The 26,280-nt window shown below is 36.9% G+C and overlaps 2 protein-coding genes across 2 annotated transcripts; both read left to right on the top strand.

Annotated features, from left to right (window-relative positions):
• Positions 1-1,012: 1,012 nt before the first annotated feature.
• LOC131152218 (uncharacterized) lies at positions 1,013-23,772 on the top strand. Its single transcript, XM_058103951.1, has 8 exons — positions 1,013-1,168; positions 1,304-1,401; positions 7,515-7,720; positions 20,677-20,817; positions 22,046-22,154; positions 22,285-22,346; positions 22,905-23,008; positions 23,402-23,772. The coding sequence occupies exons 3-8, from the start codon at positions 7,628-7,630 to the stop codon at positions 23,508-23,510; spliced, it is 618 nt and encodes a 205-aa protein (XP_057959934.1). The 5' UTR covers positions 1,013-1,168; positions 1,304-1,401; positions 7,515-7,627; the 3' UTR covers positions 23,511-23,772.
• A 1,630-nt stretch (positions 23,773-25,402) lies between these two features.
• On the top strand, positions 25,403-25,840 carry LOC131152217 (uncharacterized). Its single transcript, XM_058103950.1, has one exon. The coding sequence runs from the start codon at positions 25,470-25,472 to the stop codon at positions 25,737-25,739; it is 270 nt and encodes an 89-aa protein (XP_057959933.1). The 5' UTR covers positions 25,403-25,469; the 3' UTR covers positions 25,740-25,840.
• Positions 25,841-26,280: the final 440 nt, after the last annotated feature.

Here is a 26,280-nt window from a genome sequence, read left to right as displayed (position 1 = left end):
ATTAATTTGAAAATCAATTAGATCTTTGAGTCAATTAGTTTCAAGAGATTGTACTAACCATTTTCTGAATTTAATTCATTAAATATGTATCATTTTAAAATATAATTTATTATGACTAAAATTATTATTATTATTATTACATAAAAACTCCAGCCACCAACAATCCCTTTGGACCCCCTGGTGCGGCAACAAACCTACAAATCAGCGTCCTCTTCCTAGGTCTCGCTGATCAGGTAAAGTCCGGAATGCGGACACGGCTTCCGTGCATCATTTGGATATTCGGCCAACCTGACCCCCGGGACACATCTCCATTACCATTCACGGTCCTCGCTGGCTCACAGAGAACTCTCACCATCCACTGTCCCCGCTGGCTCACAGAATTATTATTATTTTTCTACATATACTTAACGGTTGACTAACAATCAACTAACTAAAGATTTATTTTATCAATAAAATAAAATCCTAGGGTGTTATTTGGTAGTTTTTGAAAACACATGGAGTAGAGTGCTACTTTTAAAATACTCAACGGGTATTGCTTGATTTTATGCATTAAAATGTAGTGTTCAAAAATAAAGTTTGTCAATAAAAAATAAATATAGGTTGATTTTCACAATGACCAAGTTTGTAATTTATTAAAACTGAACTTGATTGTTTCCATATCATTCTTTTTATTTATTATCTAGCACTAGTCATAATTAATTAAAATTTAATTGAATTTTTATTTTTAACCTTTACTCTAGTTTATTCTTCCCTAAATTAAAATTAAAAGCAGATTAGTGAAAATCTTCCATAAATATCATAAAAATTTAGAAAATGTAAAAATATTTTTCATATAAATTCAGATATTATAAAATTTTCATAAAATCAAATTTAAGTTATTAATTTTTATTGATATTACAATAATTTCAAAAATTTTGCTAAAAAAATGCAATATACTTTTTTATTTTAAAAATAGTTTTTTAAAAAATTAATTAAATACGTTTTTAAGTGTAAATACATAATATAATTTCTTGTCTTGATTTCCACATAAAAAAAAAAAAAAAACAGAAACTCCTCTTTCATTTGAGCGCATCCAAGCTTCACAACCCCATCGCGTAGCAGCATCTCTGCTGAAGCCACCATTGAAGCTGCTCCCCCCTTCCAAAGACTACCTGTCTGCTGCGACCAGGTGCTTACCCCTCCCTTCTCTTACGCTCTTCTTCTTCTTCTTCTCTCTCTCTCTCTCTCTCTCTCTCTCAAACTTTAACGTGATTTCTTTTGTTCCCAATTTTTGGTTATGATCTGAATCTTCCTTTGTGCGCAGTGGGAGTCATCTTATACATCAAGCAACGCTCTCTGGCCACTATCTTCCGGATTGTTTTCTTCACGCCCATCTATCTTGATCAAGTTATTCGGCAACAGGTAAATCTCGATCCACACTAATTTTTGTGTTTTGGAATTTGAACGACATCAGTAAATATACCAAATGCACACTAGTTTTGTCTTTTGGGTTGAGATCTAGATCAATGATTGTTTTCGCCTAAATGGCAAAAACTAGATTCATTGTAGTTCAAATGTGACAACTTTCATAATTTCGATAGTACCCTTATAATATTTAAGTATTTCTTTAATTTATGTCTATATCCTTAGCGCTTTCATCTATTGCTAATTTTTTTTTGAAAAAATAGTACAATAATGTTTAGATGACAATGACAATAATACTTGTTTGCTAATATACAGATTTAGATATTTTATCTGATATAACAACAATTGAAGCAAAGAAAATGAAACAACCGCCCTTAGTATGATTACACCAGCTAGATTCTTGGAAACCACTTAATAATATGAGAGTAATGTCAGCACCTTCCATCCACAGACAGTTATATAGACCTCAATACTGCAAAAATGGAAACTTGACGTCCAAACTATCTACCGCATACATTGTTCAGATTAGTTCAAACACTAGAATGAGAATAATTTAAATTCCCTTGTCATAATGTCTTGGAATTTTGTAAGGAACTGTTTTAATTGTGTGTGTGTGTGTTTGTGAGAGAGAGAGAGAGAGAGAGCGAGGATCATAGATATGATAAGAATTGAGAAGACACAAATGTAGCATGTTCAGAAGTTTCGAGAATGAGAGATCAGATAGGAGATGAAAGCATTAGAGATATAGATGAAAATAAAACTAATACTTAGAAAATTATAAGGTCATTGACATTATGAAATTAGGCTAGAGATGAATGGGTTAGATATATATATATGTGTGTGTGTGACTAAAAGAATGGATTTAAATCCCAGTAGCAGGTAGCGTAACGTAATAGTAATGGGTATAATGGGAAGTATGCGTAACGACTGTGAATTTTTTTCAAGCATGCACAACCTTGTGCATATTAGTGTATTTGCATTTTTTAAGCTTTTAACCCTTCTTAGAAAGAGTTTTTAGTGTATTTTGGATCTTTTAGTTCAACTAAGTTGTTTGGTAAGGGCAAAAAGTTTACATTTGTTTTAAACCACCATTGATAGAAAAATTAGGTGTGTGCGTATTTATACTTCTCATTGTTTTTATATGTGATAAATTCTTATGTGCACTATCTTAACTAATAAAACAAAATGCATTATACACTATTAATCTATTAAACACATAAGACATGAATAATACAAAAATATAATAACTAGAAAAGAAAGAAGGTTGGATTTCGAAAAATATAGAACATAAATATAAAATTGCTAATATTATCAAAATAAAATATTTTCCTAACAAGTTAGTATTTTTCAAATTGTTAATTAATGCATCTTTTGTGAGTATTTGAAAAAAATAAAAAATAGTAAATTTTGTATCATTATCATCCTCTTTATAATCTCCCCCCCCCCCCCCCCTTTGCCACATAGTATATTGAAAATGATTTATGAAAATGGGGAAAAACATAAGTGAGAAGAAAAAGTAAAAAATAAAATAATTTTCTTGGCATAATAGTCTTATAATTTTCTCGGCATAATAGTCTTGTAGCGGTGGCTGTAGCGGCCTCAATGTAATGGTCACGGTCCTTAACAGCCGCAACGGCTGTGATTTTTCTTCCCACTAATTTTCTCAGTGTGTAACAGTATCGGGAATCCAAAAAACCATTACATAATGGCGTTACGTAACAAGTGCGGCCGTTATTTAAAACCATGACTAAAAGTAATACTTAAAAGATTATAAGGGTACTGACTACTGTCAATGTTATGAACATTGTTGCATGAGGACTACTAAAAATAGGTTTTTCCTTTTAGGGGTAGTTTAATTCAGGTTGAATTAGATTGAGTCCACTTTGCATGGTGAGTGTAGAAAAGGGACCTATTGTACCTAAACAAAGTTGTTGCTGCCAAAATCTGCAGGACCAAGGTACAGTAGATCCTCAAAAAAAAAGAAAGAGAGAGAGAGAGAGCTTGGGAAGACTTGAGTGGAGAGTGAGGGATCAATTGACTTCTCTCGCACAACTTCACTAGTACTCTTCTCAAACTGAAGGGTTGATGTATGTCTAGGAGAATTTTGCTGCATATGCTCCCCAATCTGAGTGGCAACCTGTACTGCATCCCTAACTGTAATGAGACGACCTGTTTCTAGCTTGGAGGCAATAATTGCCCTCAACACTTTCCTGTACAAAGCTAGCATCACGTCCTCTTTCCATTCTTTGTCAGCTCAAGTATTCAAATGATAGAACCTATTAGACTACTCTGTTACTGTCTTTTCTTCTTGCTTCAAAATAAAGAGTTGCAGATGAACACACGGGTGGTAATTAGGAGGTACAAATTGCTTATGTGTGGCTTCTTTCATCTGATCCCACATTGTAACCTCACCAAATCTCTTTCTTCTGAAAATTTTCTTTTTGTTTAATCCACCAAATTCGAGCAGTTCCTTTCAATTTTCATTCAGCCAAAGACAACTTTCTAGCCTCATTCATGTCATACCATTAGAAATAGTACTCTAAAGAATACACCCAGTCATCAAATTCATCAAGAGAACAATCACCATTAAAATTTGAAATTTCTAGTTTAATTCCTTACTCAAAGGATCATTTCAACCTTTATGCAACTCAAAAGTGTAAGGGGCAGCAGCGACACCTTGTTCTTGTTGTGTAGGAAAATCCATGGGCCTCTCACCTAGGGATGCAACTTCAGTTGTTAGCCTATTCAAAGCATTAGGAAGTCTCCAAGGCAGTCTCTGTGTTTTGTGCCCTACTGGACAATAGCTCCACCTTTGCAGACAACTCAACATCAATCATCATGCTTTTTAAATATATATATGCTGCAACTACCGATCTTACACAAGTGCCCATAATTCTCAGTCTATTTATGCAAAACCACTGATCTTATTCCCAATATCCCAAGAAATTTCGTCAATTCACCTTTAAGTATCATACAGAAATTAAATAAATTTTCTTATAAAATTCACAAATTGCAGCAATGAAATCTGATTCTTAATGCTTCCAGTTGAATTTCTAGTTTTTTGCATCAAATTATCACTCTTGCTCGCAAAATATTATGTTTTCAGTCAAAATATCACACTGCCAATTAAGTTATCATTGGAAAACCCAAAATCTCACGGCTGGCAGCAATTTCTCCTGAAACTAGAAAATGCAGGAGAATCTGGTTTACTCACATGCGTGTCCCCAGCACATAAGGCGTGTGAGCCACCAGCAGTAACCTTCTGGTGATGGATTTAGGAGAGAAGGTAGATCAGAGGATGCTAATTGCTGTGGTGGTGGTGGTTTGCAGAAATAATTCCAGGAACGTAAGGATTTTGAAGGGGCAATGGCTGGAAATTTTCTCTGACACATGGGGCCATACGGCTGGTTGAATGGTGATGAAGTTTTGGGCGTTAGATAAGCACTTAACCTAAAAGCTTAAGCTATTAGGTTGTGGGGCAACAATGTATATCAAGCTTGAACACTCCCATGCACATGCAGCGTGATAGAACGTGGGGAGATCAACACACGATAGATAACACCCTTTATAGGGAAGGGAACACATATTTTTTAAAAAACACCACATAATAAATGTGGGCAACGAGACTAGAACCCAGGACCTTCTGGTAACCAGCTTTAAAACCATGTTAGAGAACTAATTTACCTAAAATCTTAAGCTGTTAGGTTGTGGGCCAACAATGTATAGGGTTTCTGTTTTTTTTTGGAGAGGGTGGTGTTGTGAAATGACACTTGGAAATTGGTGCTTGTAATTTGAGGGGAGCAGCTGCAATTCCTTCTATTTTTTGGGCGATGAAATGTGCTGCAGTGATACAATTTATTTAATGCAGCAATGAGTATGGATAAACAGGGGTTAGGTATAGAATGAAGGAGAGAAAAGAAAAAAATAGAAGAAGGGAAAAAAGACAACAAAACAGAGTTACAGTACAAAGGAGGAAGTTCAAAAGGAAAATCAGAGATAGAGAAGAGAAGATGAAGAAGGAAGAATGAGAGTGGAAAATGGGGTATTGAAGTGGAAGAACAGAGATCAATTTTGGGCTTTGATATAAAATGATACAGGACAGCAAGGATCTTCTACCAAGGGAGAATTTAGAAGAAATTGAGGAGAGAACGAAGGGAAAGAAGAAGAAGAAGAAGAAGAAGAAGGGGAAGGGGGGGGGGGTGCGGGCGTTGAAGAACACACATCCACTTCAATTCATATTCATCAATAAACAACCTCGTACATGGCTTTCACACATTATTTTTAAGAAAGCCTATAATACAAGAAATTTCACACATATCCCTAAAGATGCATGAAATTACAAACACACTTCTAAAATGCACAAGTATTACTAACAAGCCCCCAAAACTCATAATCACAATCCGATTACAAGCAAACTAAATACACATAATAAACAACTAATTAACTAAGCACATTTGGGTTTAGGACCCAATAGTCCATTGATCATATTCGTTGACATAGGCCACCAAATTGGGTCAAAATTATTTATCCAAATACCCATGTCTTGTTCTACATCAGTCTCTTTTTTATCTACTTGTGAGCTTTTACTTGAAGGCTTTTAAAAGTACCAGCTCTTCATAATTTCCTTGGTATCTCCCAGATTGTGGATCCTTTCCAGAATACAGATCTTTACTTGTCTTGCTGCAAAATCTTTCGGAATTTTAGCTATATATGCTGTTATTTGTGAATTGGTGCTCTCCTTTTTAACGTGTATTGAATTTACATGATCATTCTGTCTCAATGTAGGCTTTACAATTACTTTTGTAATGCTAATTGTCCACGCAACTGGGCTTTTGCCAATTCTCTTGTTTTTGTGATAGTTGGATTGTGGGTTAATTCTTTCATGCAATTGAGAGGAGATCTGAGGACTTCATTTCTATTTTTAATTTGAGGAGCATTTTATCTCTGGTCTACATGGTGTGAGAGAGGAATTTGTTAGTTGGTTTAGATAGATGCTTACTGGGTTGCCACTGACATCATCCAAAAAGCCCGATGATTGAAATCTGTTGAGAAAAAAGGATAGAAAATTTGAAATAGGGACCTTGTGAAATGAGTAATGGTAATGTGACAATTTTTTATGACATTAGGATGTGAAGCAAAAATGATTTAGTTGCCAAAAAAACAAGCTTTCCTGTTCTGAATTTTGTATTTTGTGATGGATTCTGTCCTGAAACTTGTATATTGATTGATGGATTATGAGAGAAATGGTGATTTAAGAAGTCTTGAACATGAACAAATAAGGATAATGGGAGTGTCTTATTTGCCAAAAAGTGGAACTTTTTGAGGGGAAAGTTTTTTGGTGATAATGGCCTTTGTTTAATTTTTCCAGGCTGTGTATAAAAGTATTTTGGCAATAATGCACTTTGTCTTTTATCACCAGATTGTTTAATGCAGGCTTGTGGCTTGGCAAGGAAATTTGAGTTATTCTTATTCTAGTATTTGAACTGGTTTGAACATTGTATGAGGTGGATTTATTTTTGCAGTGTTGGGGTTTATGTAACTGTCTGTGGACATAAGGTGAACTTCACTCTTATATTCTTAAGTGGTTTCCAAGAATCTAGCTGGTGTATTCATGCTTAGGGCAGTTCTTTCATTTTTCCTTGCTACTATTGTTGTTCACTCTTATATTATTGAAAAATTATTGTATTATTCTTTCAAAAAAATTTGTGCAATCAATTGTTTAAAAAAATATCATGTGTATGTTGTAAATTTCAGATTTTAAATCTAGGTTTGATATACAGCAGCTTCGATGTTGAAGCATGGATATTACAGCAAAAAAAAAAAAAAACATATGATTCATGGATTTGTTATTTTGTTTTATTTGTATCATATGGTGGTTGCTGGGAATGTGTGTGGTAGTAGTCACTTGTGATGTTTCAGTGGATGTTTTGCATAGAATTATACTTCGAAAAAATGCTGAGAGGTGTAGGATCATATTTAAATGACCTGGCCTGTGCATGTACTAAATGGTAGAACCATATCTAGTAGTTTATGAACTTTATGTGTTCTTATATGTGCATGTGTGCTTCTCTTGGCCTTGAAATGTTGACAGTTCCTCTTCTTGCTTTCAGGATTTCTAAATTATGAACATGAGAACGAGAAAATTTGGCAGTGCAAAGTTATTTTGTCCATTCTCCTGAGGGCAAAAGGAAACAAACAGCGAACAAGAACAAACAATAAAAAGATGTTCTCATTGTTTTATGGACTTTGGAAGTATATTTTTAGCAAGACAGAATTTCACGTTCTTATACTTGGGATTGACAAAGCTGGAAAAACAGTAATATGCTATTTTCTTTTAAGCTACTTGCGGTCTTATAGTACTTTTGATTATAAGTCTTGTATATTTAGCATATGTACTAATTTATTGGGCAGCTTACCGAACTGAATTAAGACCTTGAATGCTACATATTTGTGTTGATGTCCGCTGACATTGTTGGCTGTGTGATTTTTTGTTCGGTGATTGATTATCATTCTTATATTTTTAGGCAGAAAACTGTATTTTTGTATGTTCCATTAGTTACACTAGGAAGAACATGGTTAAAAGGATGAACATTTAGTTGTCATTACAATTAACCCATACTTTCTCTCTCTTTTGCAATTACATCTGATCAAGTTGTGCCTTTTCCTCCCTGAAACCTGTTAAAAAACCCACCAGTTAAAGTGGATCAGTTGGAAATCAGATTTTCTTCATTTTCAGGTTAACTTAAGTTTGTCCATGATGATAAGCAAGGTTGCTTTAGCTGCAGAAACTTATTAAGGTAGCAATCTTTCTCATTAGAGTAACACCTGGCATGTGCATTCTAATGAGGCTGATGACCCAGGTTGACCTGTAAGAGAGGCAAGCTATGGGACATGACTAGGCTAACTATAGACCAAAGGCTTGACTAGGTAAAAGGGCAGACACTATTTAACCCAGCGTTTAGACTAAGAAGCTCTTAAAGAATTTTCCATCTTTCACTGATATGACATATCTAGGAATAGTAAAGTAATAATGACACATTATGTTCGAAGTTTAGCACCACACATGCCTAATAATGATCTTGAACAAATCCTGTTTTCAAAATTTTTTAGGTTGGAAAAACAATGTCTCCTGTTGGATAGTAGAAATGACACACTACATGTTAACTTACCATATTTGTTATGTAATCCCTCTCTTTCATGCCATAGATTTGGTTAAAATAATAAAGATTTGTCAAATGGATGAATGGTGCCACACGGCTTAAAATTTCTTCGTTTAGCTACTCATTTTAGGCTGGTGCTGGAGAAGGCCAAATCAAAAATTTTAAGATAATGTTTTTTCTACTAGCTGTTATAATCTAGAAATTGGGTTTTCATCCCAGAAACATGTGCCCAATGCTATAAGAGCATGGGAAAAAATCTGTAATAGCTATGAGGGCATGTCAACTTTGAGTTTTCTAGGGTGAGTGGGTGACAAAGTTGACAAGTACCAGAGGTGCTTGTAGCCTGCTGTCAGTCATAAATCCATTCATTTGGTGTACAGGTATGAAGAAAACTGAGAAGGAATGAAGCAGCAAATTTTTATTATTACAAAATATAATGACATGAATGTCTAAATTTTATGAAATTTATCTATTTAGGTAGGAAAATTAGTTTGGAAGAATTTGTGTGGCAAAAGATTGTTGGTTGTGGGAACATTAATATGTTCACATTGGTTGGGGTCTTAAATTGTCAAATACTTAAAATGTTAAGAGTTCTTCCGAATATATATATGTATGTATGTATGTATGTATATGTATATATATATATATAAGAGTTCGTCCAATTCCCATCTCGCAGAGCAATTATTACAGTTTCCTGATGATAATCTTTCTGTCAAAGAAATTCAACAATTTTTGGGCATCATTAATTACATCAGAGACTTCATCCCTCATGCAAGCCAGTTCACCAGCTCACTGTCACAGCTGTTGAAAAAGAAGCCACCCCCATGGGGCCCTGACCAGACAAAGGCTGTCAAATATCTCAAGAAAGCTGCAAAGGATCCATTGCCTCTGACTATTCCATCCACAGGAAATCTTATCCTCCAGTCAGACGCAAGTGACCATTATTGGGGTGCCCTATTACTTGAAGATAAGGATAACAAGAGGTCCTATTATGGACACGCTAGTGGAGAATTCAAAGATTCTCAAAAGCACTATCACACTGTGTTTAAAGAAATAATTGCAGTGAAAAATGGAATTCAGAAATTTGACTTCTACGTCAGATCAAAGCACTTTACAGTTGAAATGGACAACTCATCTTTCCCAAAGATGCTTGAATTCTGGAACAAGATTCTCTCTGATCCACAGATTCTCAGACTGAAAGACTGGTTTTTCAGATATGACTTCTCTGTGAAGCATATAAAAGGCGATCAAAATGTCCTCGCTGATATGTTATCTCGCCCTCGGAAAACATTCTTCCTCATAACCAGTCACCGAACCATTCCACTAATCCTCATGGCCTCATCCTCATCATCACCTCCAGACATCCTATACCTCAGTGCTTCAACTTAGATACATTCCTGCCAGAAATACCTCCAGAAACCACTGATGTCTCCAAAATCAAATTCTGTGCAAAACCCTTCTGTTACCACTATGCTCAGACTATTGGCCATCACCACACCTTCCCGACATATCCATTCCTTAATCCTTACATCATCAAGCCATCATCCTTCAATACTCATGTATTATGGTATCTATGGTATCTTTCTGTTTTGCAGGTACATGCTGTATTCCTCCCTCTCCAGGAGACGTACGCTCACCTTGATGATCCAGCAAACCAGAAATCCCTGTTCTGGACCTTCCTTCAGCTCTTTGATCCTCTCTTCACATGGAGAAAGAAACTGACTACCCTTATGGGTAACTACAATCTCTGGAAGATGGACCCAGCTGAAGCAGTCGCAGTGCACAACATCTTCATTCTACATAGACCGTGTTTCTACAATCCGACCAGGAACCTCCTCTGGTCCCAGAATCAAGTCTACGAATGGGATACGCTGTACAACTTTCCTAGTACATGGCCAAGATACAAGCCTTCACTGCTGAACCACCTCTGTGAAATGAATGACCTAAAGTTCTGTTCTGAACTCATCCAAGCCATTCCAGACGAGATTCTTGCTCCCAAGCCACCTGACAAGGACCCTCCTGATCCAGACCCTATGGATACAGATGATGAAGACAATCCTTGAAAGAAGAAGACCTACTACCATCCAATCCATGGATAAATCACGGATGAGGATTACGTCAACCTCAACCACTCGCCATCTCACCGAAGTCCATAATGGCAGGCCACGGCTACTTTATGTATTATTGTTACCAAAGTCCACAATGGTGGGCCGTTATTGTCTGCTTATATAATAAGTTTGCTTGTAAGTCAGAGTTGTTGGCATAAAAGTCAAGAAGTATTGCATAATTAAAGGTGGTGGGTCACTCCCGCACAAATGCAGCCGCCCATGTGCTGTCACCTTTTAATTATGTTTGTTGTCAGTAGTTAAGTCGTCTTTGTCAGTTGTCAGTCGACGCCACAAAAGTCTTCACCGACTTTGCTTTATGTCGTCGTCCGTCTTTATGTCTTTATCATGTTTGCTTTATGTCTTTCTCAATGTTTGCTTATTGTGTAAGCTTCGAGGTCTCAGACCTCTATATAAGGGATTGCCTTCCCTTCTGTAAGGCAGAGCTAGTTTGGGATAGAGCTCCACAGAGAGTAGAATAAAAATTCCTCTTTGTGTTCATATCTTCCATGGCTTTCTAAATTTCCTTCTTCCCCTAAAGGCTATTTGTCCGAAGGACTTCTATCTTCTACTTTTATGAGCTTGTAATGTCTTTATGATATTATGAGGGATATCTTTATAGGGGATACCCGTAACCTGCCGAGTCACTGTGCTGGCGCAAGGCAAACTTATGGTTTAACGAAACTGTAATGGGTTCCTTTGATGATCATAACATGGCACCGAGTATGCTCTGTGCTTGTCTCTAAGGAGGATCCTGCACATCAGAAAGGTTGTACGGTCCCCGAATACCTCCTCTGGTAAAGCATTTGGTTGAAGGACCCGAGTTCTCCGTTTGAGTGGCCATGGGAAGGCCTGTGTTAGAGATGTGGTCCTAGATTGGTTGCTTTCCTTTGGAGTAGGTGTAATTTCTGTACTCTAAGAATGAGAATCCATGGTTTGCAAGTTTCCCCTTTCGAACTATTTGTACCTCGTTCTTCTAAAATTTACTTCTATGATCTTAACTTCCCTGGACTGCAGGCAAGGACATGGCTCTGATACCACACGAGGGTTGGGAGCCCCAAGACCTTCCAAAGGAAAGCAACCAATCTAGGACCACATCTCCAACACAGGCCTTCCCATGGTCACTCAAACGGAGAACTCGTATCCTTCAACCAAATGCTTTACCAAAGGAGGTATTCGGGGACCGTACAACCTTTCTGATGTACAGAATCCTCCTTAGAGGCAAGCACAGAGCATACTCGGTGCCATGTTATGATCATCAAAGGAACCCATTGCAGTTTCGTTAAACCAGAAGTTTGCCTTGCGCCAGCACAGTGACTCGGCAAGTTACGGGTATCCCCTGTAAAGATATTCCTCATAATATCATAAAGACATTACAAACTCATAGAAGTAGAAGATAGAAATCCTTCGGACAAATAGCCTTTAAAGGAAGAAGGAAATTTAGAAAGCCATGGAAGATATGAACACAAAGAGGAATTTTTATTCTGCTCTCTGTGGAGCTCTATCCCAAACTAGCTCTGCCTTACAGAAGGGAAGGCAGTCCCTTATATAGAGGTCTGAGATCTCGAAGCTTACACAATAAGCAAACATCGAGAAAGATATAAAGCAAACATAATAAAGACGGACGATGACATAAAGCAAAGTCGGTGAAGACTTTTATGGCGTCGACTAACAAAGACGACTTAACTACTGACAACAGACATAATTAAAAGGTGACAGCACATGGGCGGCTGCATTTGTGCGGGAGTGACCCACCACCTTTAATTATGCAATATTTCTTGACTTTTATGCCAACAACTCTGACTTACAAACAAACTTATTATACAAGCAGACAATAACGGCCCACCATTGTGGACTTTGGTAACAATAATACATAAAGTAGTCGTGGCCTACCATTATGGACTTCGGTGAGATGGCGAGAGGTTGAGGTTGACGTAATCCTCATCCGTGATCTGTCCATGGATTGAATGGTAGTAGGTCTTCTGCTTCCAAGGATTGTCTTCATCATCTGTATTCATAGGGTCTGGATTGTACAGCGTATCCCATTCGTAGACTTGATTCTGCGACTAGAGGAGGTTCCTGGTCGGATTGTAGAAATACAGTTTATGTAGAATGAAGATGCTGTGTACTGTGGCTGTTTCAACTGGGTCCATCTTCCAGAGATTGTAGTTACCCATAAGGGTAGTCAGTTTCTTTCTCCATGTGAAGAGAGGATCAAAGAGCTGAAGGAAGGTCCAGAACAGGGATTTCTGGTTAGCTGGATCATCAAGGTGAGCGTACATTTCCTGGAGAGGGAGGAATACAGCATGTACCTGCAAAACAGAAAGATACCATAAATACCATAATACATGAGTATTGAAGGATGATGGCTTGATGATGTAAGGATTAAGGAATGGATATGCCGGGAAGGTGTGGTGATGGCCAATAGTCTGAGCATAGTGGTAACAGAAGGGTTTTGCACAGAATTTGATTTTGGAGACATCAGTGGTTTCTGGAGATATTTCTAGCGGGAAATGTATCTGAGTTGAAGCACTGAGATATAGGATGTCTGGAGGTGATGATGAGGATAAGGCCATGAGGATTAGTGGAATGGCTCGGTGACTGGTTATGAGGAAGGATGTTTTCCCAGGGCGAGATAACATATCAGCGAAGACATTGTGATCGTCTTTTATATGCTTCACAGAGAAGTCATATCTTGAAAACCAGTCTTTCAGTTTGAGAATCTGTGGATCAGGGAGAATCTTGTTCTGGAATTCAAGCATCTTTGGGAAAGATGAGTTGTCCATTTCAACTGTAAAGTGCTTTGATCTGACGTAGAAGTCAAATTTCTGAATTCCGTTTTTTACTGCAATTATTTCTTTAAACACAGTGTGATAGTGCTTTTGAGAATCTTTGAATTCTCCACTAACGTGTCCACAATAGGACCTCTTGTTATCCTTATCTTCAAGTAATAGGGCACCCCAATAATGGTCACTTGCGTCTGACTGGAGGATAAGATTTCCTGTGGATGGAATAGTCAGAGGCGGTGGATCCTTTGCAGCTTTCTTGAGATATTTGACAGCCTTTGTCTGGTCAGGGCCCATGGGGGTGGCTTCTTTTTCAACAGCTGTGATTGTGAGCTGGTGAATTGGCTTGCATGCGGGATGAAGTCTCTGGTGTAATTAATGATGCCCAGAAATTGTTGAATTTCTTTGACAGAAAGATTATCATCAGGAAACTGTAATAATTGCTCTGTGAGATGGGGACCTGGACAGATAGTTCCATGGGATATTTTCATCCTCAGAAAATCAATTTCTTTTTGTCCAATCATGCTTTTCTTCTCTGACAGCATTATCCCGTACTATGATGCCAGCTGGTGGAAATGATCAAGAAGGTGATGATGATCTGCAAGATTTTTTGAGAATAATAATATATCATCAATATAAATCAGGGTACTGTGCAGGATAGGATTAAAAATCCTAGTTATCGCCTTTTGAAATAGTGATGGCGCAATTTTTAAGCCGAAGGGCAAAACAATCCATTGGAACTGTTCATTCGGAATATAGAAAGCTGTCTTGAATCTGTCATCTGGATGAATCCCGAGTTGCCAAAAAGCATCTTTCAGATCAAACTTTGAAAATATTTGTGCTTCAGCAAGATGGATGAATTGTGTTTTGGCTTTTGGAATAGGGAATTTATCATCCCTGATGAACACGTTTAATGACTTGTAATCAATTACCAGTCTCTTTTTCCCTCTAATTTTCTCTGATATTTTTTCAACATAAAATGCTTGATATGCCCAAGAGGAGTTGGTAGGTTCAATGAGACCTTACTTTAATAAAGAATAACATTCTTCTCTGGCAAGCTTAAGGTCTGATGGAGTCATTCCCGGATGGGTAGCCTTAGTCGGACTGATATCTTCTTTGAGCTTGAAGGGAATGTGAATGAAAAAGTCTGGATTTTTCCAAAGTGGATGATCATGGATGAACTGGTCATGACTTTCTGCACACAATTTCAGAAGTTTATTTTGAATGGGCTGGAAATTTGAAGGAGAATACGAAAGAGAATAGATTTTGTTTGTCTGGGTAAAAGGCTTGAATTCTCTTTTGTTCTTAATTCCAGTGGGAAGAATCCTCAAGGATTTTGAAAGACAATAAACATCCCAACCTAATAAAACATCTTTTTGAGGAAGAGGACTACCGATAACATGACTCCAAATGATGCAATTAGGAAGGAGTTTAATCCCAATTTTCCTTTTGGAAATCAAAGTGGTAGTAAAAATTTGATCATTGGTAGTTCTAAAGAATTGAGTATAGGAAGACCAAAAAGTTGATGGTAAAACTTTTGGATTGATCATGGTCTTATGGGATCCCGTATCAATGAAAGCAACAGCAGGAATGGGTTTACCATATTTTTCTGGAAGGAGTTGGATTTGAACATGAGGACTTATCTGAGAATCGTGAGAAGAGAGAATAGGTTGAACTTGAAGAGTTTCATCCGAATGATAATTATCTTCTGAATCAGAATTTTCTGAGTCAATAAGGACGAGAATTGTCTCTTCAGTCATCTCTTCTTGTTATGAAAGAACAGATTCTGCATCTACATCAAGTTCTTCATTCTGTAATTGCTAGGCAAGCTTTGCAGATTTTGTCCTGTTCATTGGGCATTGCTTTGCATAGTGACCTTTCTTCTTGCAAATGAAACATCGAGGAGATTTGTTATGTCTTCGTCGGTTCTTCTTTTTGAAGAATCTGAATTTTTTCTTCTTTCTGTGATCTTTCTTGGAAAGTTTGTCAGAACCATAATCTTTGAAATGCTTCTTCTTTTTAGGACTACATATGCAATCCTTTTCTTTGCATTTGATCTGCAAGTAGGGCTTCTTGCATTGCTTTGTGAACTTATGATTCTGTTTCATCATCTTTGAGAACAACTGATGAGTATCACATAACTTTTCAAGAGCAGTGAGTGCCAGTTGATGAATTTCTCCTAAAGAGATATCTCTGAGTGGTCGTGAGAGAGATGCAATCTTTCTCTGTAAATCTGGTTGGATATCTTCTGGTAAAGAGTTAATGTAAACTTGTCTGAGATTGTCATCATGAAATCAACCAAGGAGATAATATCGTTTGGACATCCTTTGATAATGTAAATCAAGGTCTTTTCATTTTAAAGAACAACATCTCATTTCAAAATATTCTTGTCGAACTTCATTGGCATGAATATCTGGATCTCCAACGAATTCTCGATAAAGTGTACCCAAAGCAAAAGAGGGAGTCTGGGATTTAATGAATGTAACTTGTCTGTATTCACCAAGACTTTGAAACCAGTCTCTTAAAGTTCCAGTAAATCTGGATGTGAATTCAACGAGTACTGTTTCTAAATTATTCCCGTGCTTTGAAAGTTGGAGGTCAATCCATGCACCAAATTCACCAATGCAGTCTCTCCATTTTATTGGAGGTAATCCATCAAAAGAAAACCAAGAACCATTAGTTGAATGATGGGGAACCGATTGAGGAGTAGCCGAAGTAGCTTCAGAAGGTTCTTTCACAATGGGAACTGTGGTATCGGTTTCTTTATGAAATTCTTGGGTTCTGGATGATCCTGGATCAGTGGGAGATGCCATCATCATATTGGCGAGATCAGTAATCTCTTGGTCTGAGGAGGACGATGTTTCAATGGAAACATCACTGTTATCATCAGTGGGTACTTCAGGAACAGGGTCAGCAAGGAAAGATGGAGATTGATCAGGTGATACAAATGGGCTTTTGAGTTTATGATCAACGGGTTCAGGGGGCAAAGGTTTTTCCGGAATTGGAGATCTTGGAGTAATAGGGGTTGATGGAATCAGAGAATGTCTCTTAAAGATCTCAGCAGTGGATTTGAAATGTTTGGAATAATCTGGCTGTTGGTAGGATGGAGTCGGTGGTGACTGAGGAATGAAAGAGTACGGTGGAGTATACGGAAAGGCTTTAGGAATGTAGGTTGGTGAGGGAATTGGACGATGATCTCGTTCAATTTGTGATACTTGATATTTGAGCCTTCTGATTTCTGCTTCTTTATCATTGAACATGGATCCAAAATATCCTGCAGAAATGAATTGTTTGAGTCAGCATCAAGACAGTCAATTCTTCTTTTGAGATCAACATATAAAGTTTCAATTCTGGAATCAAGGTTGCCAAGTCATTGGTCCATCTGAGTGCCATGATGGATGAGTTTGTCAACTTTGTGATCAATGGCAGTCAACGTTGTATTTTGAGTTCTGGCATTCTGAGTTTGCCAGTTCAGAACTTGTTCAGCTTGTGATGAAAGTTTTCTAGAACCGTCTGGTTGGATTTCGGAAGGTTGGAGTCTACATATGATCTTGGTTCTAAGGGTGGAAACTATTTGTCATACGGAGAAGCCATGAAACAAGGAATTGGCTGAGATTGGGGTAATTTAGAAACTGGAGCTTGGTAAGGTTCTGGTTCAGGTTTTTCTGGAGGAAGGAGTCCTTCTTCACGAAGAATTTCAAGAGCTCTGTCATAGATCCATAAGGGCTTAGGTTTTGGATCTGGACGCCGGATTCCTATCCATGGGCTGCTTGGGTCATCAGGTTTTCTGTGTGGAGAAAAAGATTTACAAGATGGTTTGGTTTCTCTCTGGTATGATTGGCGACAAGTACAATCTGGATCGCACATAGAAGGATCAACATCTCAAATAAAATGTCCTTCAATTTTATCAGTGTAGATGGGGGATTCGTCTGCTTCAACGTGGCTGACAGGAATGTCATCTTCAAAAGTAACAGACTTTATCATCAAGGATTGGAGCACTGGAGGAGTGCTAGATGAAGCTGTATCTTTTGGATTGAACACCGCCTTGACCGTTCCATCTAGAAGTCTCTGAAACTTGGGATCTGAAAGATGGATGGGTGACGATTGCTGATGAAGTTGTTCATAGCTGGAAATCCATTCTAGAGGAATGAGTTGTTTTAACTCTTCCCTGGGAATCTGTCGTGGAATCTGGAGAATAGTGGGAACATCATCTTCTCGTTCAGCGGTAATCAGGATTGTGTCCTCAGACTGGCCCGGAAGGGGAAGATCAATAGCATGATCTTGAAGTCTGTAGATGAGCTGATGGTGAAGGGGAGCCATGTAGGCTGAAGAAATTTGTGGAGCACCAGTGATCTGCAGTTGAACTTTGATGCAGTTCCTCAAATTCTGGTCTCTCAGAGGAATATTGAAGTTGGGAAAGAACGTGAGACAGACACTACCAGCTTGGAGAGTGGTAAGCGAAGTGCCAATTGCTGCATGCTCATACTGAGTATATGTAGTGTTGAGAAGAGTGATTCTGGCTGTAACTGGAAGTCCTTTACGGCCATGAAGGGTGAGAAGGAGTCTGACGGCACCAAAGTGGAGATGAGTATAGCCTTCTCTGATCCATTGATTGATCAGATCTTGATCAAGCTCAAGATCGACATATTGTTCCTTAGAAGAGGCTGGAATGAGACACTTGTCAAGAGCTGTAGTCTGGACGAACTCCTTGACTTGTGGTCTGTTGTGAGATATGAGAAGAGTGCGAACTTGGTTGGCAAGAGATCTTTTTCTTCTAAAAATATTGTAAGGATTTACAAGTGGAAGGGAGGTTTCCTGGATCTGAGCAGAGTCAAGAATATAGGAGTATTCTACTAGGTTGGTGATTTTGGAAGAAGTAGTTTTCCTTATGGAAGGAGGAAGAGAGATGGAAGAAGAAAGTCGAGCAGGTGTAATTTCTGTACTCTGAGAATGAGAATCCATGGTTTGCAAGTTTACCCTTTTGATAACATTTCGTGACAACATTTTTATTCTTTAGCTCAAGTGCCTAATATTTACTTTGAAGAGTGAAATTTGGGAGAAGAGAAAACTTTATTTTTGTTCTCAGTTTACGAATGTCATGATCACTGTCATGCAGGATCATCCAGTGACTTACAATAGTCACTAATGCTGAAGAATGATTGTTCTTAATGAGAGTCAAAACTTGTGATTACAAAGGTGTGAGAAAGAACCTTGACCAAGTATTGGTCTTCGAGATCAACTGTTAAGCTAGAGTGGCCATTGCGATGGAAATTCAAGCATCATGGTCAATCCATTTTAGTGATTTTGGTTTAGGCTCTTGCTAGAAACCAGCTATTAGAGAAATATTTTTTATTTGTTAAAAAAGCTCATTTTTGTAATTTAGCTCGTCACCAATTTAACCAACCAACAACAGAATATTATGAGTCATACGATGAAATTATGGGAAAGGGTAATTGAACATAGAATAAGACTAGAAACGAAGATTTTAGAAAATAATTTTGGTTTTATGTTTGGGAGACCAACAATAGAAGCTATTTATCTTTTAAGAAGTTTAATGGAAAAGTTTAGGGAAAAAAAGAGGGACTTGCATATGGTTTTTATTGACTTGGAGAAAGCATATGATAGAGTACCTAGGAAAGTTCTTTGATGGGTCTTAAAAAAGAAGAGGATTTGCAGTAGATATATTGAGATCATTAAGGATATGTATGATAAAGTAGTGACTAGCGTTAGGACTGTAGGAGGGGAATTTAGAGATTTTCCAATATAATAGGTGTACATCAAGTTTCTAGTTTGAACCCTTATCTTTTTTCTTTAGTAATTGATGAACTTACTAGCAATATCCAAAATGAAATTTCTTGGTGTATGTTGTTTGTAGATGATATCGTGTTGATTGATGATAGTAGGAGCGGAGTGGAATCTAATCTAGAACTTTGGAGAGTTACGTTAGAATCTAAAGGGTTTAAGATAAGTAGGAATAAGACATAATATATGAAATGTAATTTTAGTAATGTAAGGAGTAACAATGGAAACAAGATTAAACTTGATAATCAAGAGATTAACAACACTAATAGATTTAGATATCTTGGATCTATTAAGCAAGTTGAACGTAAAATTGAAGATGTAGTTTATAGAATTAAAAAAGATTGGGTAAAATGGAATAGTGCGTTAGGTGTGTTGTGTGATTGTAGAATGCCCTTAAAATATAAGGCTAGCTATTCTTTATGATTCAGAATGTTGGGCAACTAAGAAACAACATATACAAAAAGTAAAAGTTGTTGAAATGTGAATGTTAAGGTGGATGAGTGGTTTAACATTAAAAGATATAGTAAGAATTGAACAAGTACGCAATAGTTTAGCCATGGCATCAGTTGAAAACAAGATAAGGGAGGGGCTGTTTAGATGGTTTGGGCATTTGAAATGCAGGCCTAGTAGAGCACTTGAGAAGAAGTGAGTTAGTTATTGTTTCTCTCAGGAAAAGGGGTATTGGTAGGCCTAAAATAACTTGGAATGAGGTAGTGAGGAAGGATTTAATAGCCCTTAATCTAATAGAGGAAAATGGTCTCGATTGGGTGAATTGGCAAAAAAGGATTCATGTAGCCAATCCCACCTAGTGGGACTTAAGGCTTCTTGTTGTTGTTGTTGTACCAATTTAACAAACCAAGCTCAATTGTTAGTTTCAAGCTTAATTGCTTAAATGCTGAACAACCCAAACTTGAGCAGCACTGAGCTTTGTTTATTTGGTCTCATGAACCATTGAGGAAGAAGATAACTAATCAAGGGAGACATCAACTAAACTTTGGGCCTTGGGGTTTGTCATTAGTATATTCATTTTCACTGTAAAGGTTTTTTCAATATAAATAAATACACACACACACACACAAACACACGAAGAAGCAACCACTGAAATTTTTGAATTCTTGCACAAAAGAGGGTGAGCCCTTGTTAGGATATCAAACAAGGTAGAGCTTGGCAAGCATAAACTAACCAAACAGAGCATGACCATAATGGGAGAAATTCTTTATGGTGGATTTTCATATTTTTATATTAGACTTTAATGTTATTAGTTGGTTCCCCCCCCCCCTCTCTCTCTCTCTCTCTCTCTCTCTCTCTCTCTCTTACACACACACACACACGAGCCTATTATTGGGGTGATGATAATGATGGTATTTAACATGCCTTATGCTAACTTCTGCTCATATTATCTTTGAATTTGAATGCTAGACTTTATTGGAGAAGTTGAAGACAGTATACTCAAACTTGGAAGGCCTCCCTCCTGATCGAATTGTTCCAACTGTTGGGCTTAACATTGGTCGTATTGAAGCATCAAATACCAAACTAGTGTTTTGGGATCTTGGGGGTCAGGTATGTGAAATGCACTGAAAGTGCATTGAGTAGAACAAAACAAGTAGATGAACCTTCTGCCACTCGGGCAAAGTTTAGAAGTATGCATCCTAACTGTGGAGCCTGCTGCCATTATATACAATTCTGATAATACAGCTGTTATAACATGCTAATATTTCACTTTTTAAATAATTTATTAATAAACTTATGTGTGTGTATATATATATATATATATATAGAGTTTTTGATAATGGAGGGTGTGGCTGTAAATTAACCAGCCACTTTGTGCGCTGCAGTACTCCCACTATGGCACCATGTAAAGGGAGCAACAAAGGCCCAAGGAGTCCTTTTTTCCAATGATACTCTTAAGCACCTATGCTTCTCAAGAATTGTGTCTTGGCTCTTGGTAGTTGGTACCACAGGGCCTCCCTTTGGTTGGATCTAGAAAAAGTTGATCTTTTGAAAATCTTCTTAATAACATTTGTGGTGATTAGTATTGAGCAGTCAATAACCTCCGTACTAAGGATTACTAGAAGAACGCATGTCTGTGATACTAGCAGCTGCTCGTCTGATTGTGATGCCACTGTTAACAATTTATTTGATTTTGCAAGATTAGCAAGTCTTTATTGATTGACTCGATCTTTTACTTATTCTTTTGCCACTATGAGTAGTGCTTATATGTAATAAGGAATTATTTACTAGAAATTAATGAAATTTTCCATGGAATTGATCTGGATTTTTGTGGCAACATAATTTTTTTTGTTGCGGATAAGCACACAAATAGAAGGAATATGCTTAGGGTTAAACATGTGGATGTTGTGTAAATTTCCTGGTATTTTGATTTCTATAGATCCCAATATCCCATCAAGCAATGTTTATGGGTGCAAATGGGCTTTCATGTACACTTGTTGGATGGATTTCGTCTTTCACTAACTCTTGTTGCTTATTATCTAAACATTTGTTTGACACACTATCTTAAGGTATTTAAGATGTCGAAAGTGGACAGCAGTCTCTCATTTGCTTTTAGAAATTTATTATTTCTATGAGAGACAACATATGAGAGACAACATTCTTTTTCTGCAAGACTCTAGGTGTCTTAATGGTTCTGAGGCACAACCCTTAATATGCAATGCAACCTCTATCAACAATTATAAGCAATATCTTTTTTACCTGTTTATTTATTTCTTTATCTTTTTGCAAAAGGAGGCGGGGCTAATTCTGTCCCTAATAGATGATATTTGTTCTGTAGCCTGGTCTCCGCTCAATTTGGGAGAAATATTATGAAGAAGCACATGCTGTGGTCTATGTAGTTGATGCTGCTTGCCCATCGCGTTTTGAAGATTCAAAATCTGCATTGGGTAAGGAGGTTCCACTTCTTAATTTTGTGAATAATGGCTCTGAGCAAATTACCAACCAATTTTAGTATGTAGAAGTGTTGAGTGGATACTACAGTTGTGGGGCTAATATATATTTTGATTTGAATTTTAGAGAAAGTTCTTCGGCATGAGGATTTGCAAGGAGCACCTCTTTTGATATTAGCAAACAAGCAGGTAAGAAAAAACTGTTGCCTTTTCATACCCCAAGGTATTGTATATAAAATACAACCCCAGGCTGTTAGTAACCTAACAAAAAAGTTCACCAAGAATTTGGATTATGTTAATCATTCTTTTTTCTGTTTAACAGATGCATTGTTGTTGTGCATGTAATCTTCTTGGTTGACAGTACTCTTTATTTCTCTTTTTCTTTGCCCTTAGGTTTATTATTACACTGTTTTATTTTTGAATATATTTTTGTTTCCCTTCTATTTGTGAAATCTTGTTAAAATTGTGTTGAACTGTTGAAATCTGGTTAGTTTTGTCTTAATTTAGTTGCCGAAGAGCGGAGCATCCACTTTCGTTCACTTTTTTTTTTTTGGCTAAAATTGCTTGAAAGAACATTTTGTAAAGGAATTGAGCATTTTCCTTTTTCTTTTTCCTCTCCTTTATGCGTAGAACTACAAAATTTCCCCTTTTTTATTTATTTTTTATTTTTTATTTCTTTTTATGTCTCTTCTCCTTTCTGCTTGACATGGTAGCAGCCACTTCATTGATATGTCATTTTATTGGCAGGACCTTGCTGAATCTGTATCTGCTGAAGAACTAGCTCGATATCTAGATCTGAAGAAATTAGATGAAAGGGTTTACATGTTTGAAGCAGTTTCAGCATATGATGGGTATGTAGATAGCTTATGAAATTCCATTTCTAGCCAATAACGGTTTCTTAAAAAACTTATATAAAATTTGTCAAGAAGTTTGTGCATACCTGGTTTCACAGGAGAATATCATGCTTTGTTTGGGACCATATATTTAGGTCTTGGATTTGGACAAGACTCAATACTGTTTTGTTCTATGTTTTTAGGTCTTGGGTTTGGATTTGTGTTGATATAGAAAAAATTCACCACAATCTTGTAAATTTAGATCCAAGATTCAAACTCCAACCTCCCAAACATAGGTTTAGAATCATTTGGGATCTAGTACCAGTTTAAAATTTCCAGTTTATTTATTTTGAAGTAATTCTCCCAGCACCGTAAGTCATGATTCTACTGTCATTATGAATTGGATTGCAGGATGGGGATTAAAGAGAGTGTAGAATGGCTTGTTGAAGTTATGGAGAGAAGCAAGAGAACTGAAATGTTGAGAGTCCGTGGAGGTGTGGCCGGTTCTACCCCTGCTTAAAAGAAATATCAAATTAAATTAAAAACTGTTTTCCCTGCTCTGTAACTTTTCTGTAAATAAATTAAGGTTCATAGTGGATCCTATAAATTATTATGGCATGATCATGATCAATCTTTCATAAAGTTGAGCTAAGTTGTTTCTTATTTGTTTCAAGTGTTGCCCGACTCGTTCATGCTGTTAATCATAGAGGCTCTTTCGGGATCAAGAGAATTCTGTACGTTAAAACTCAATGCTTCAAATGCAATGTTGTCATTTTTATAAAGCTGAGTTGAATTTCCTGATCAGGCTTGTGCCTGCCCATTTTTAATTTGCTATGGTATACATTTTTTGCTACATTGGATTGAGTGAAGTGTTTTGAAGCCTGTCAAAGATAGGTGAACAAAAGAATGACACTTCTAGGAGGATTGCTAGCTTCTTATTTCCTTGCTGAAAGGCTACAGGAACGTTTGCAATCTTCCAATTTTTCTCAACTTTGCACTTAGAAAGAAAATAACACTTTCTCCGATGTGTTATTTTGCCCCAGCACAAGCACTGGAAAGCCAAGCTAAAAGAAGCTAACCAGCACCCAGAGAACTTAAAAACAATTAGGCCTAATTCAAGAGAGAACCATACAGATATATTAAACATTAGTTCAGAGAAGCAAGGAAAAAGGTCAAACTACAAATTGATTTCTATGTGGAAGGAAAGGGGTACGAAATTTGAGAAGAATTATTATTTTATTTATTTTTATATAACTTTATAAAATTTTTGTATTAGTTATTTATGTTATAATCTCCTTAACATTAAATTTTTTTTATTATAACTATTCTACTCTTAGGAATAGATGAAGTGCAATTTAAACAGAATGGTTAAGCTTATTTCTTGAACTCAACTGGCTTGGTCATATAATTTTGGTGTTATTTTCAAGATGGGTACAAGTTTTGGTTAGTAATGAAAAATGAAACTAAGTGTTTAGAGTAGTTATGCTTGCAAATTTATCTCTATCTTCTAAGAATTTAATTAATTAATTTATTTCTACTGAGGCTTAAGAATTCTATTTTAATTATTTAGTTATTTATTCAATTTGAAATGCGTTTTTATTTTAACATTTATGAAATTAAAAAGAAAAAATTGTATGCAGTGAAAAGAAGAAACCCAAGCTTGCTCATTTTCTTTCACTATTTTGTGTTGTGAGCTTGCAAACAAATTTCTTTAAGTTTATTTTCTTGTAATTCATAATTTGAATCTTGAATTAAATCTTTTTGTTCACAATTTAGTGTGTGATCAATTGTTTTAGGACAAGAGAATCAGCGGGAAGTCGTCCTTATGATTGCAAGAATAAAATGCTTATAAGAGTGATATTATTGTTGATTTGTAAAGAATCCACTTTTAAATTTGTGTTTAGGAATATGAATTATAAATTTAAACAAGATGTAGACTATATTGTATTGTATTTAAGTTTGAATGAATTTAAATATTGTAATTCACCTTTTCTGAGCAAGTATTATTTGATCTTTCAGAATAAAAAAAGGCTGCACTTTATTATAATTTAAAAGTACCTCGAGGAGTTTCTCTTAATTTCTTGCACTATTCTTGTCTAAGTCATAATTGACTAAAATTGATTTGAATTATTTTTTAGTTATGAATCCAATTCCTTAGAAGTCTCCCACTGCAATTCACAATACGATTAAGGCAGGACGCAAGCTACTGTGCTATATAAATTTTACCCGTTTCGTTTAAAAAAATTATAACTAATAGAAATTAATAATTTTACGAGAAGCAGTGCATGGGTTTTTGCGTGCTCTGCCACATGGAGGTAGTAGCAGCAGACACGTATCATCACCATGAACAACATGTCACCACGCCATGCAGCAGCCAAAGCCACACCTGTCACCAAACAAGCTTGCCCCCATAACGTGTCCCTTTTTTTTTCTTCCTTCAAAACAAGCAGACAGCGGAAGAGAGAGAGCAGAGAGGGAGATGCGGTCGGAGGAGATGAAAGTGGCAGGTGGAGGAGCGGAGGCGAAGAAGGCGGCGGGAGGGCAGAACCACCCGGCGGGGGAGATACTGCACCAGCGGCGTAACTCACCTTTCAGCCCTTACACCATGGCATTGGGCGGTTTCGCCATTGCGGCCGCCATCGGCTACTTTGCTTTGTACGTCAATAAAAAGCCCGAAGCCTCCGCCCGCGACGTTGCCAAAGTCGCCACCGGCGCCGCCAAGCCGGCGGACACTCACCCTCGCAAATAGTACCTTTTCGATCACTTTGTGTATATATATCTATGTAAGATTTATAAATAGTCACTGAGGCTTAATATATATGGGTAGCAGATTTTAAATTGGATATCAAACTTCAGATATTACCTTAATATTGTGATTCAATATGCGAGAGATTGTGTCCCTCCTTCGGCTTTCACCTCTGAATTTGATACCATAGACGCAATGGTGTGGTTAGAGTCCCGAATTATATTAAAAAAAATTATATGAAAAATTGTCGAATCTCAATTACAGTCATCGTTGAGTTTTTTATTTTTTTCCCAAAGATTTTATAGAGATGATCAGAAAATTTTTCAAACCACAGTTCTAATTAGTCTTGTATTGAAACACGCACGAATGATGAAGAAAAAACGAAAGAACCTCTCTATCAGACTTTGGCGACAAAGGGAGGGAATGATCAAACTAGGAATGCGAGTGAGTCGCAGCTCGCAAGCTATTCAGGTTTGTCTTTTGTAATTCAACTTGATTTGGTGTTGTTTTGGAGTCGAGTTCAAGTTATTCAAATGAGTTGATT

This window comes from Malania oleifera, chromosome 3 (genome assembly GCF_029873635.1).
Source record: "Malania oleifera isolate guangnan ecotype guangnan chromosome 3, ASM2987363v1, whole genome shotgun sequence".
In the NCBI taxonomy this organism is placed as follows: Eukaryota; Viridiplantae; Streptophyta; class Magnoliopsida; order Santalales; family Ximeniaceae; genus Malania; species Malania oleifera.
Note: the sequence above shows the minus strand (reverse complement) of the source record. Positions and strands in the feature narration are given on the sequence as shown.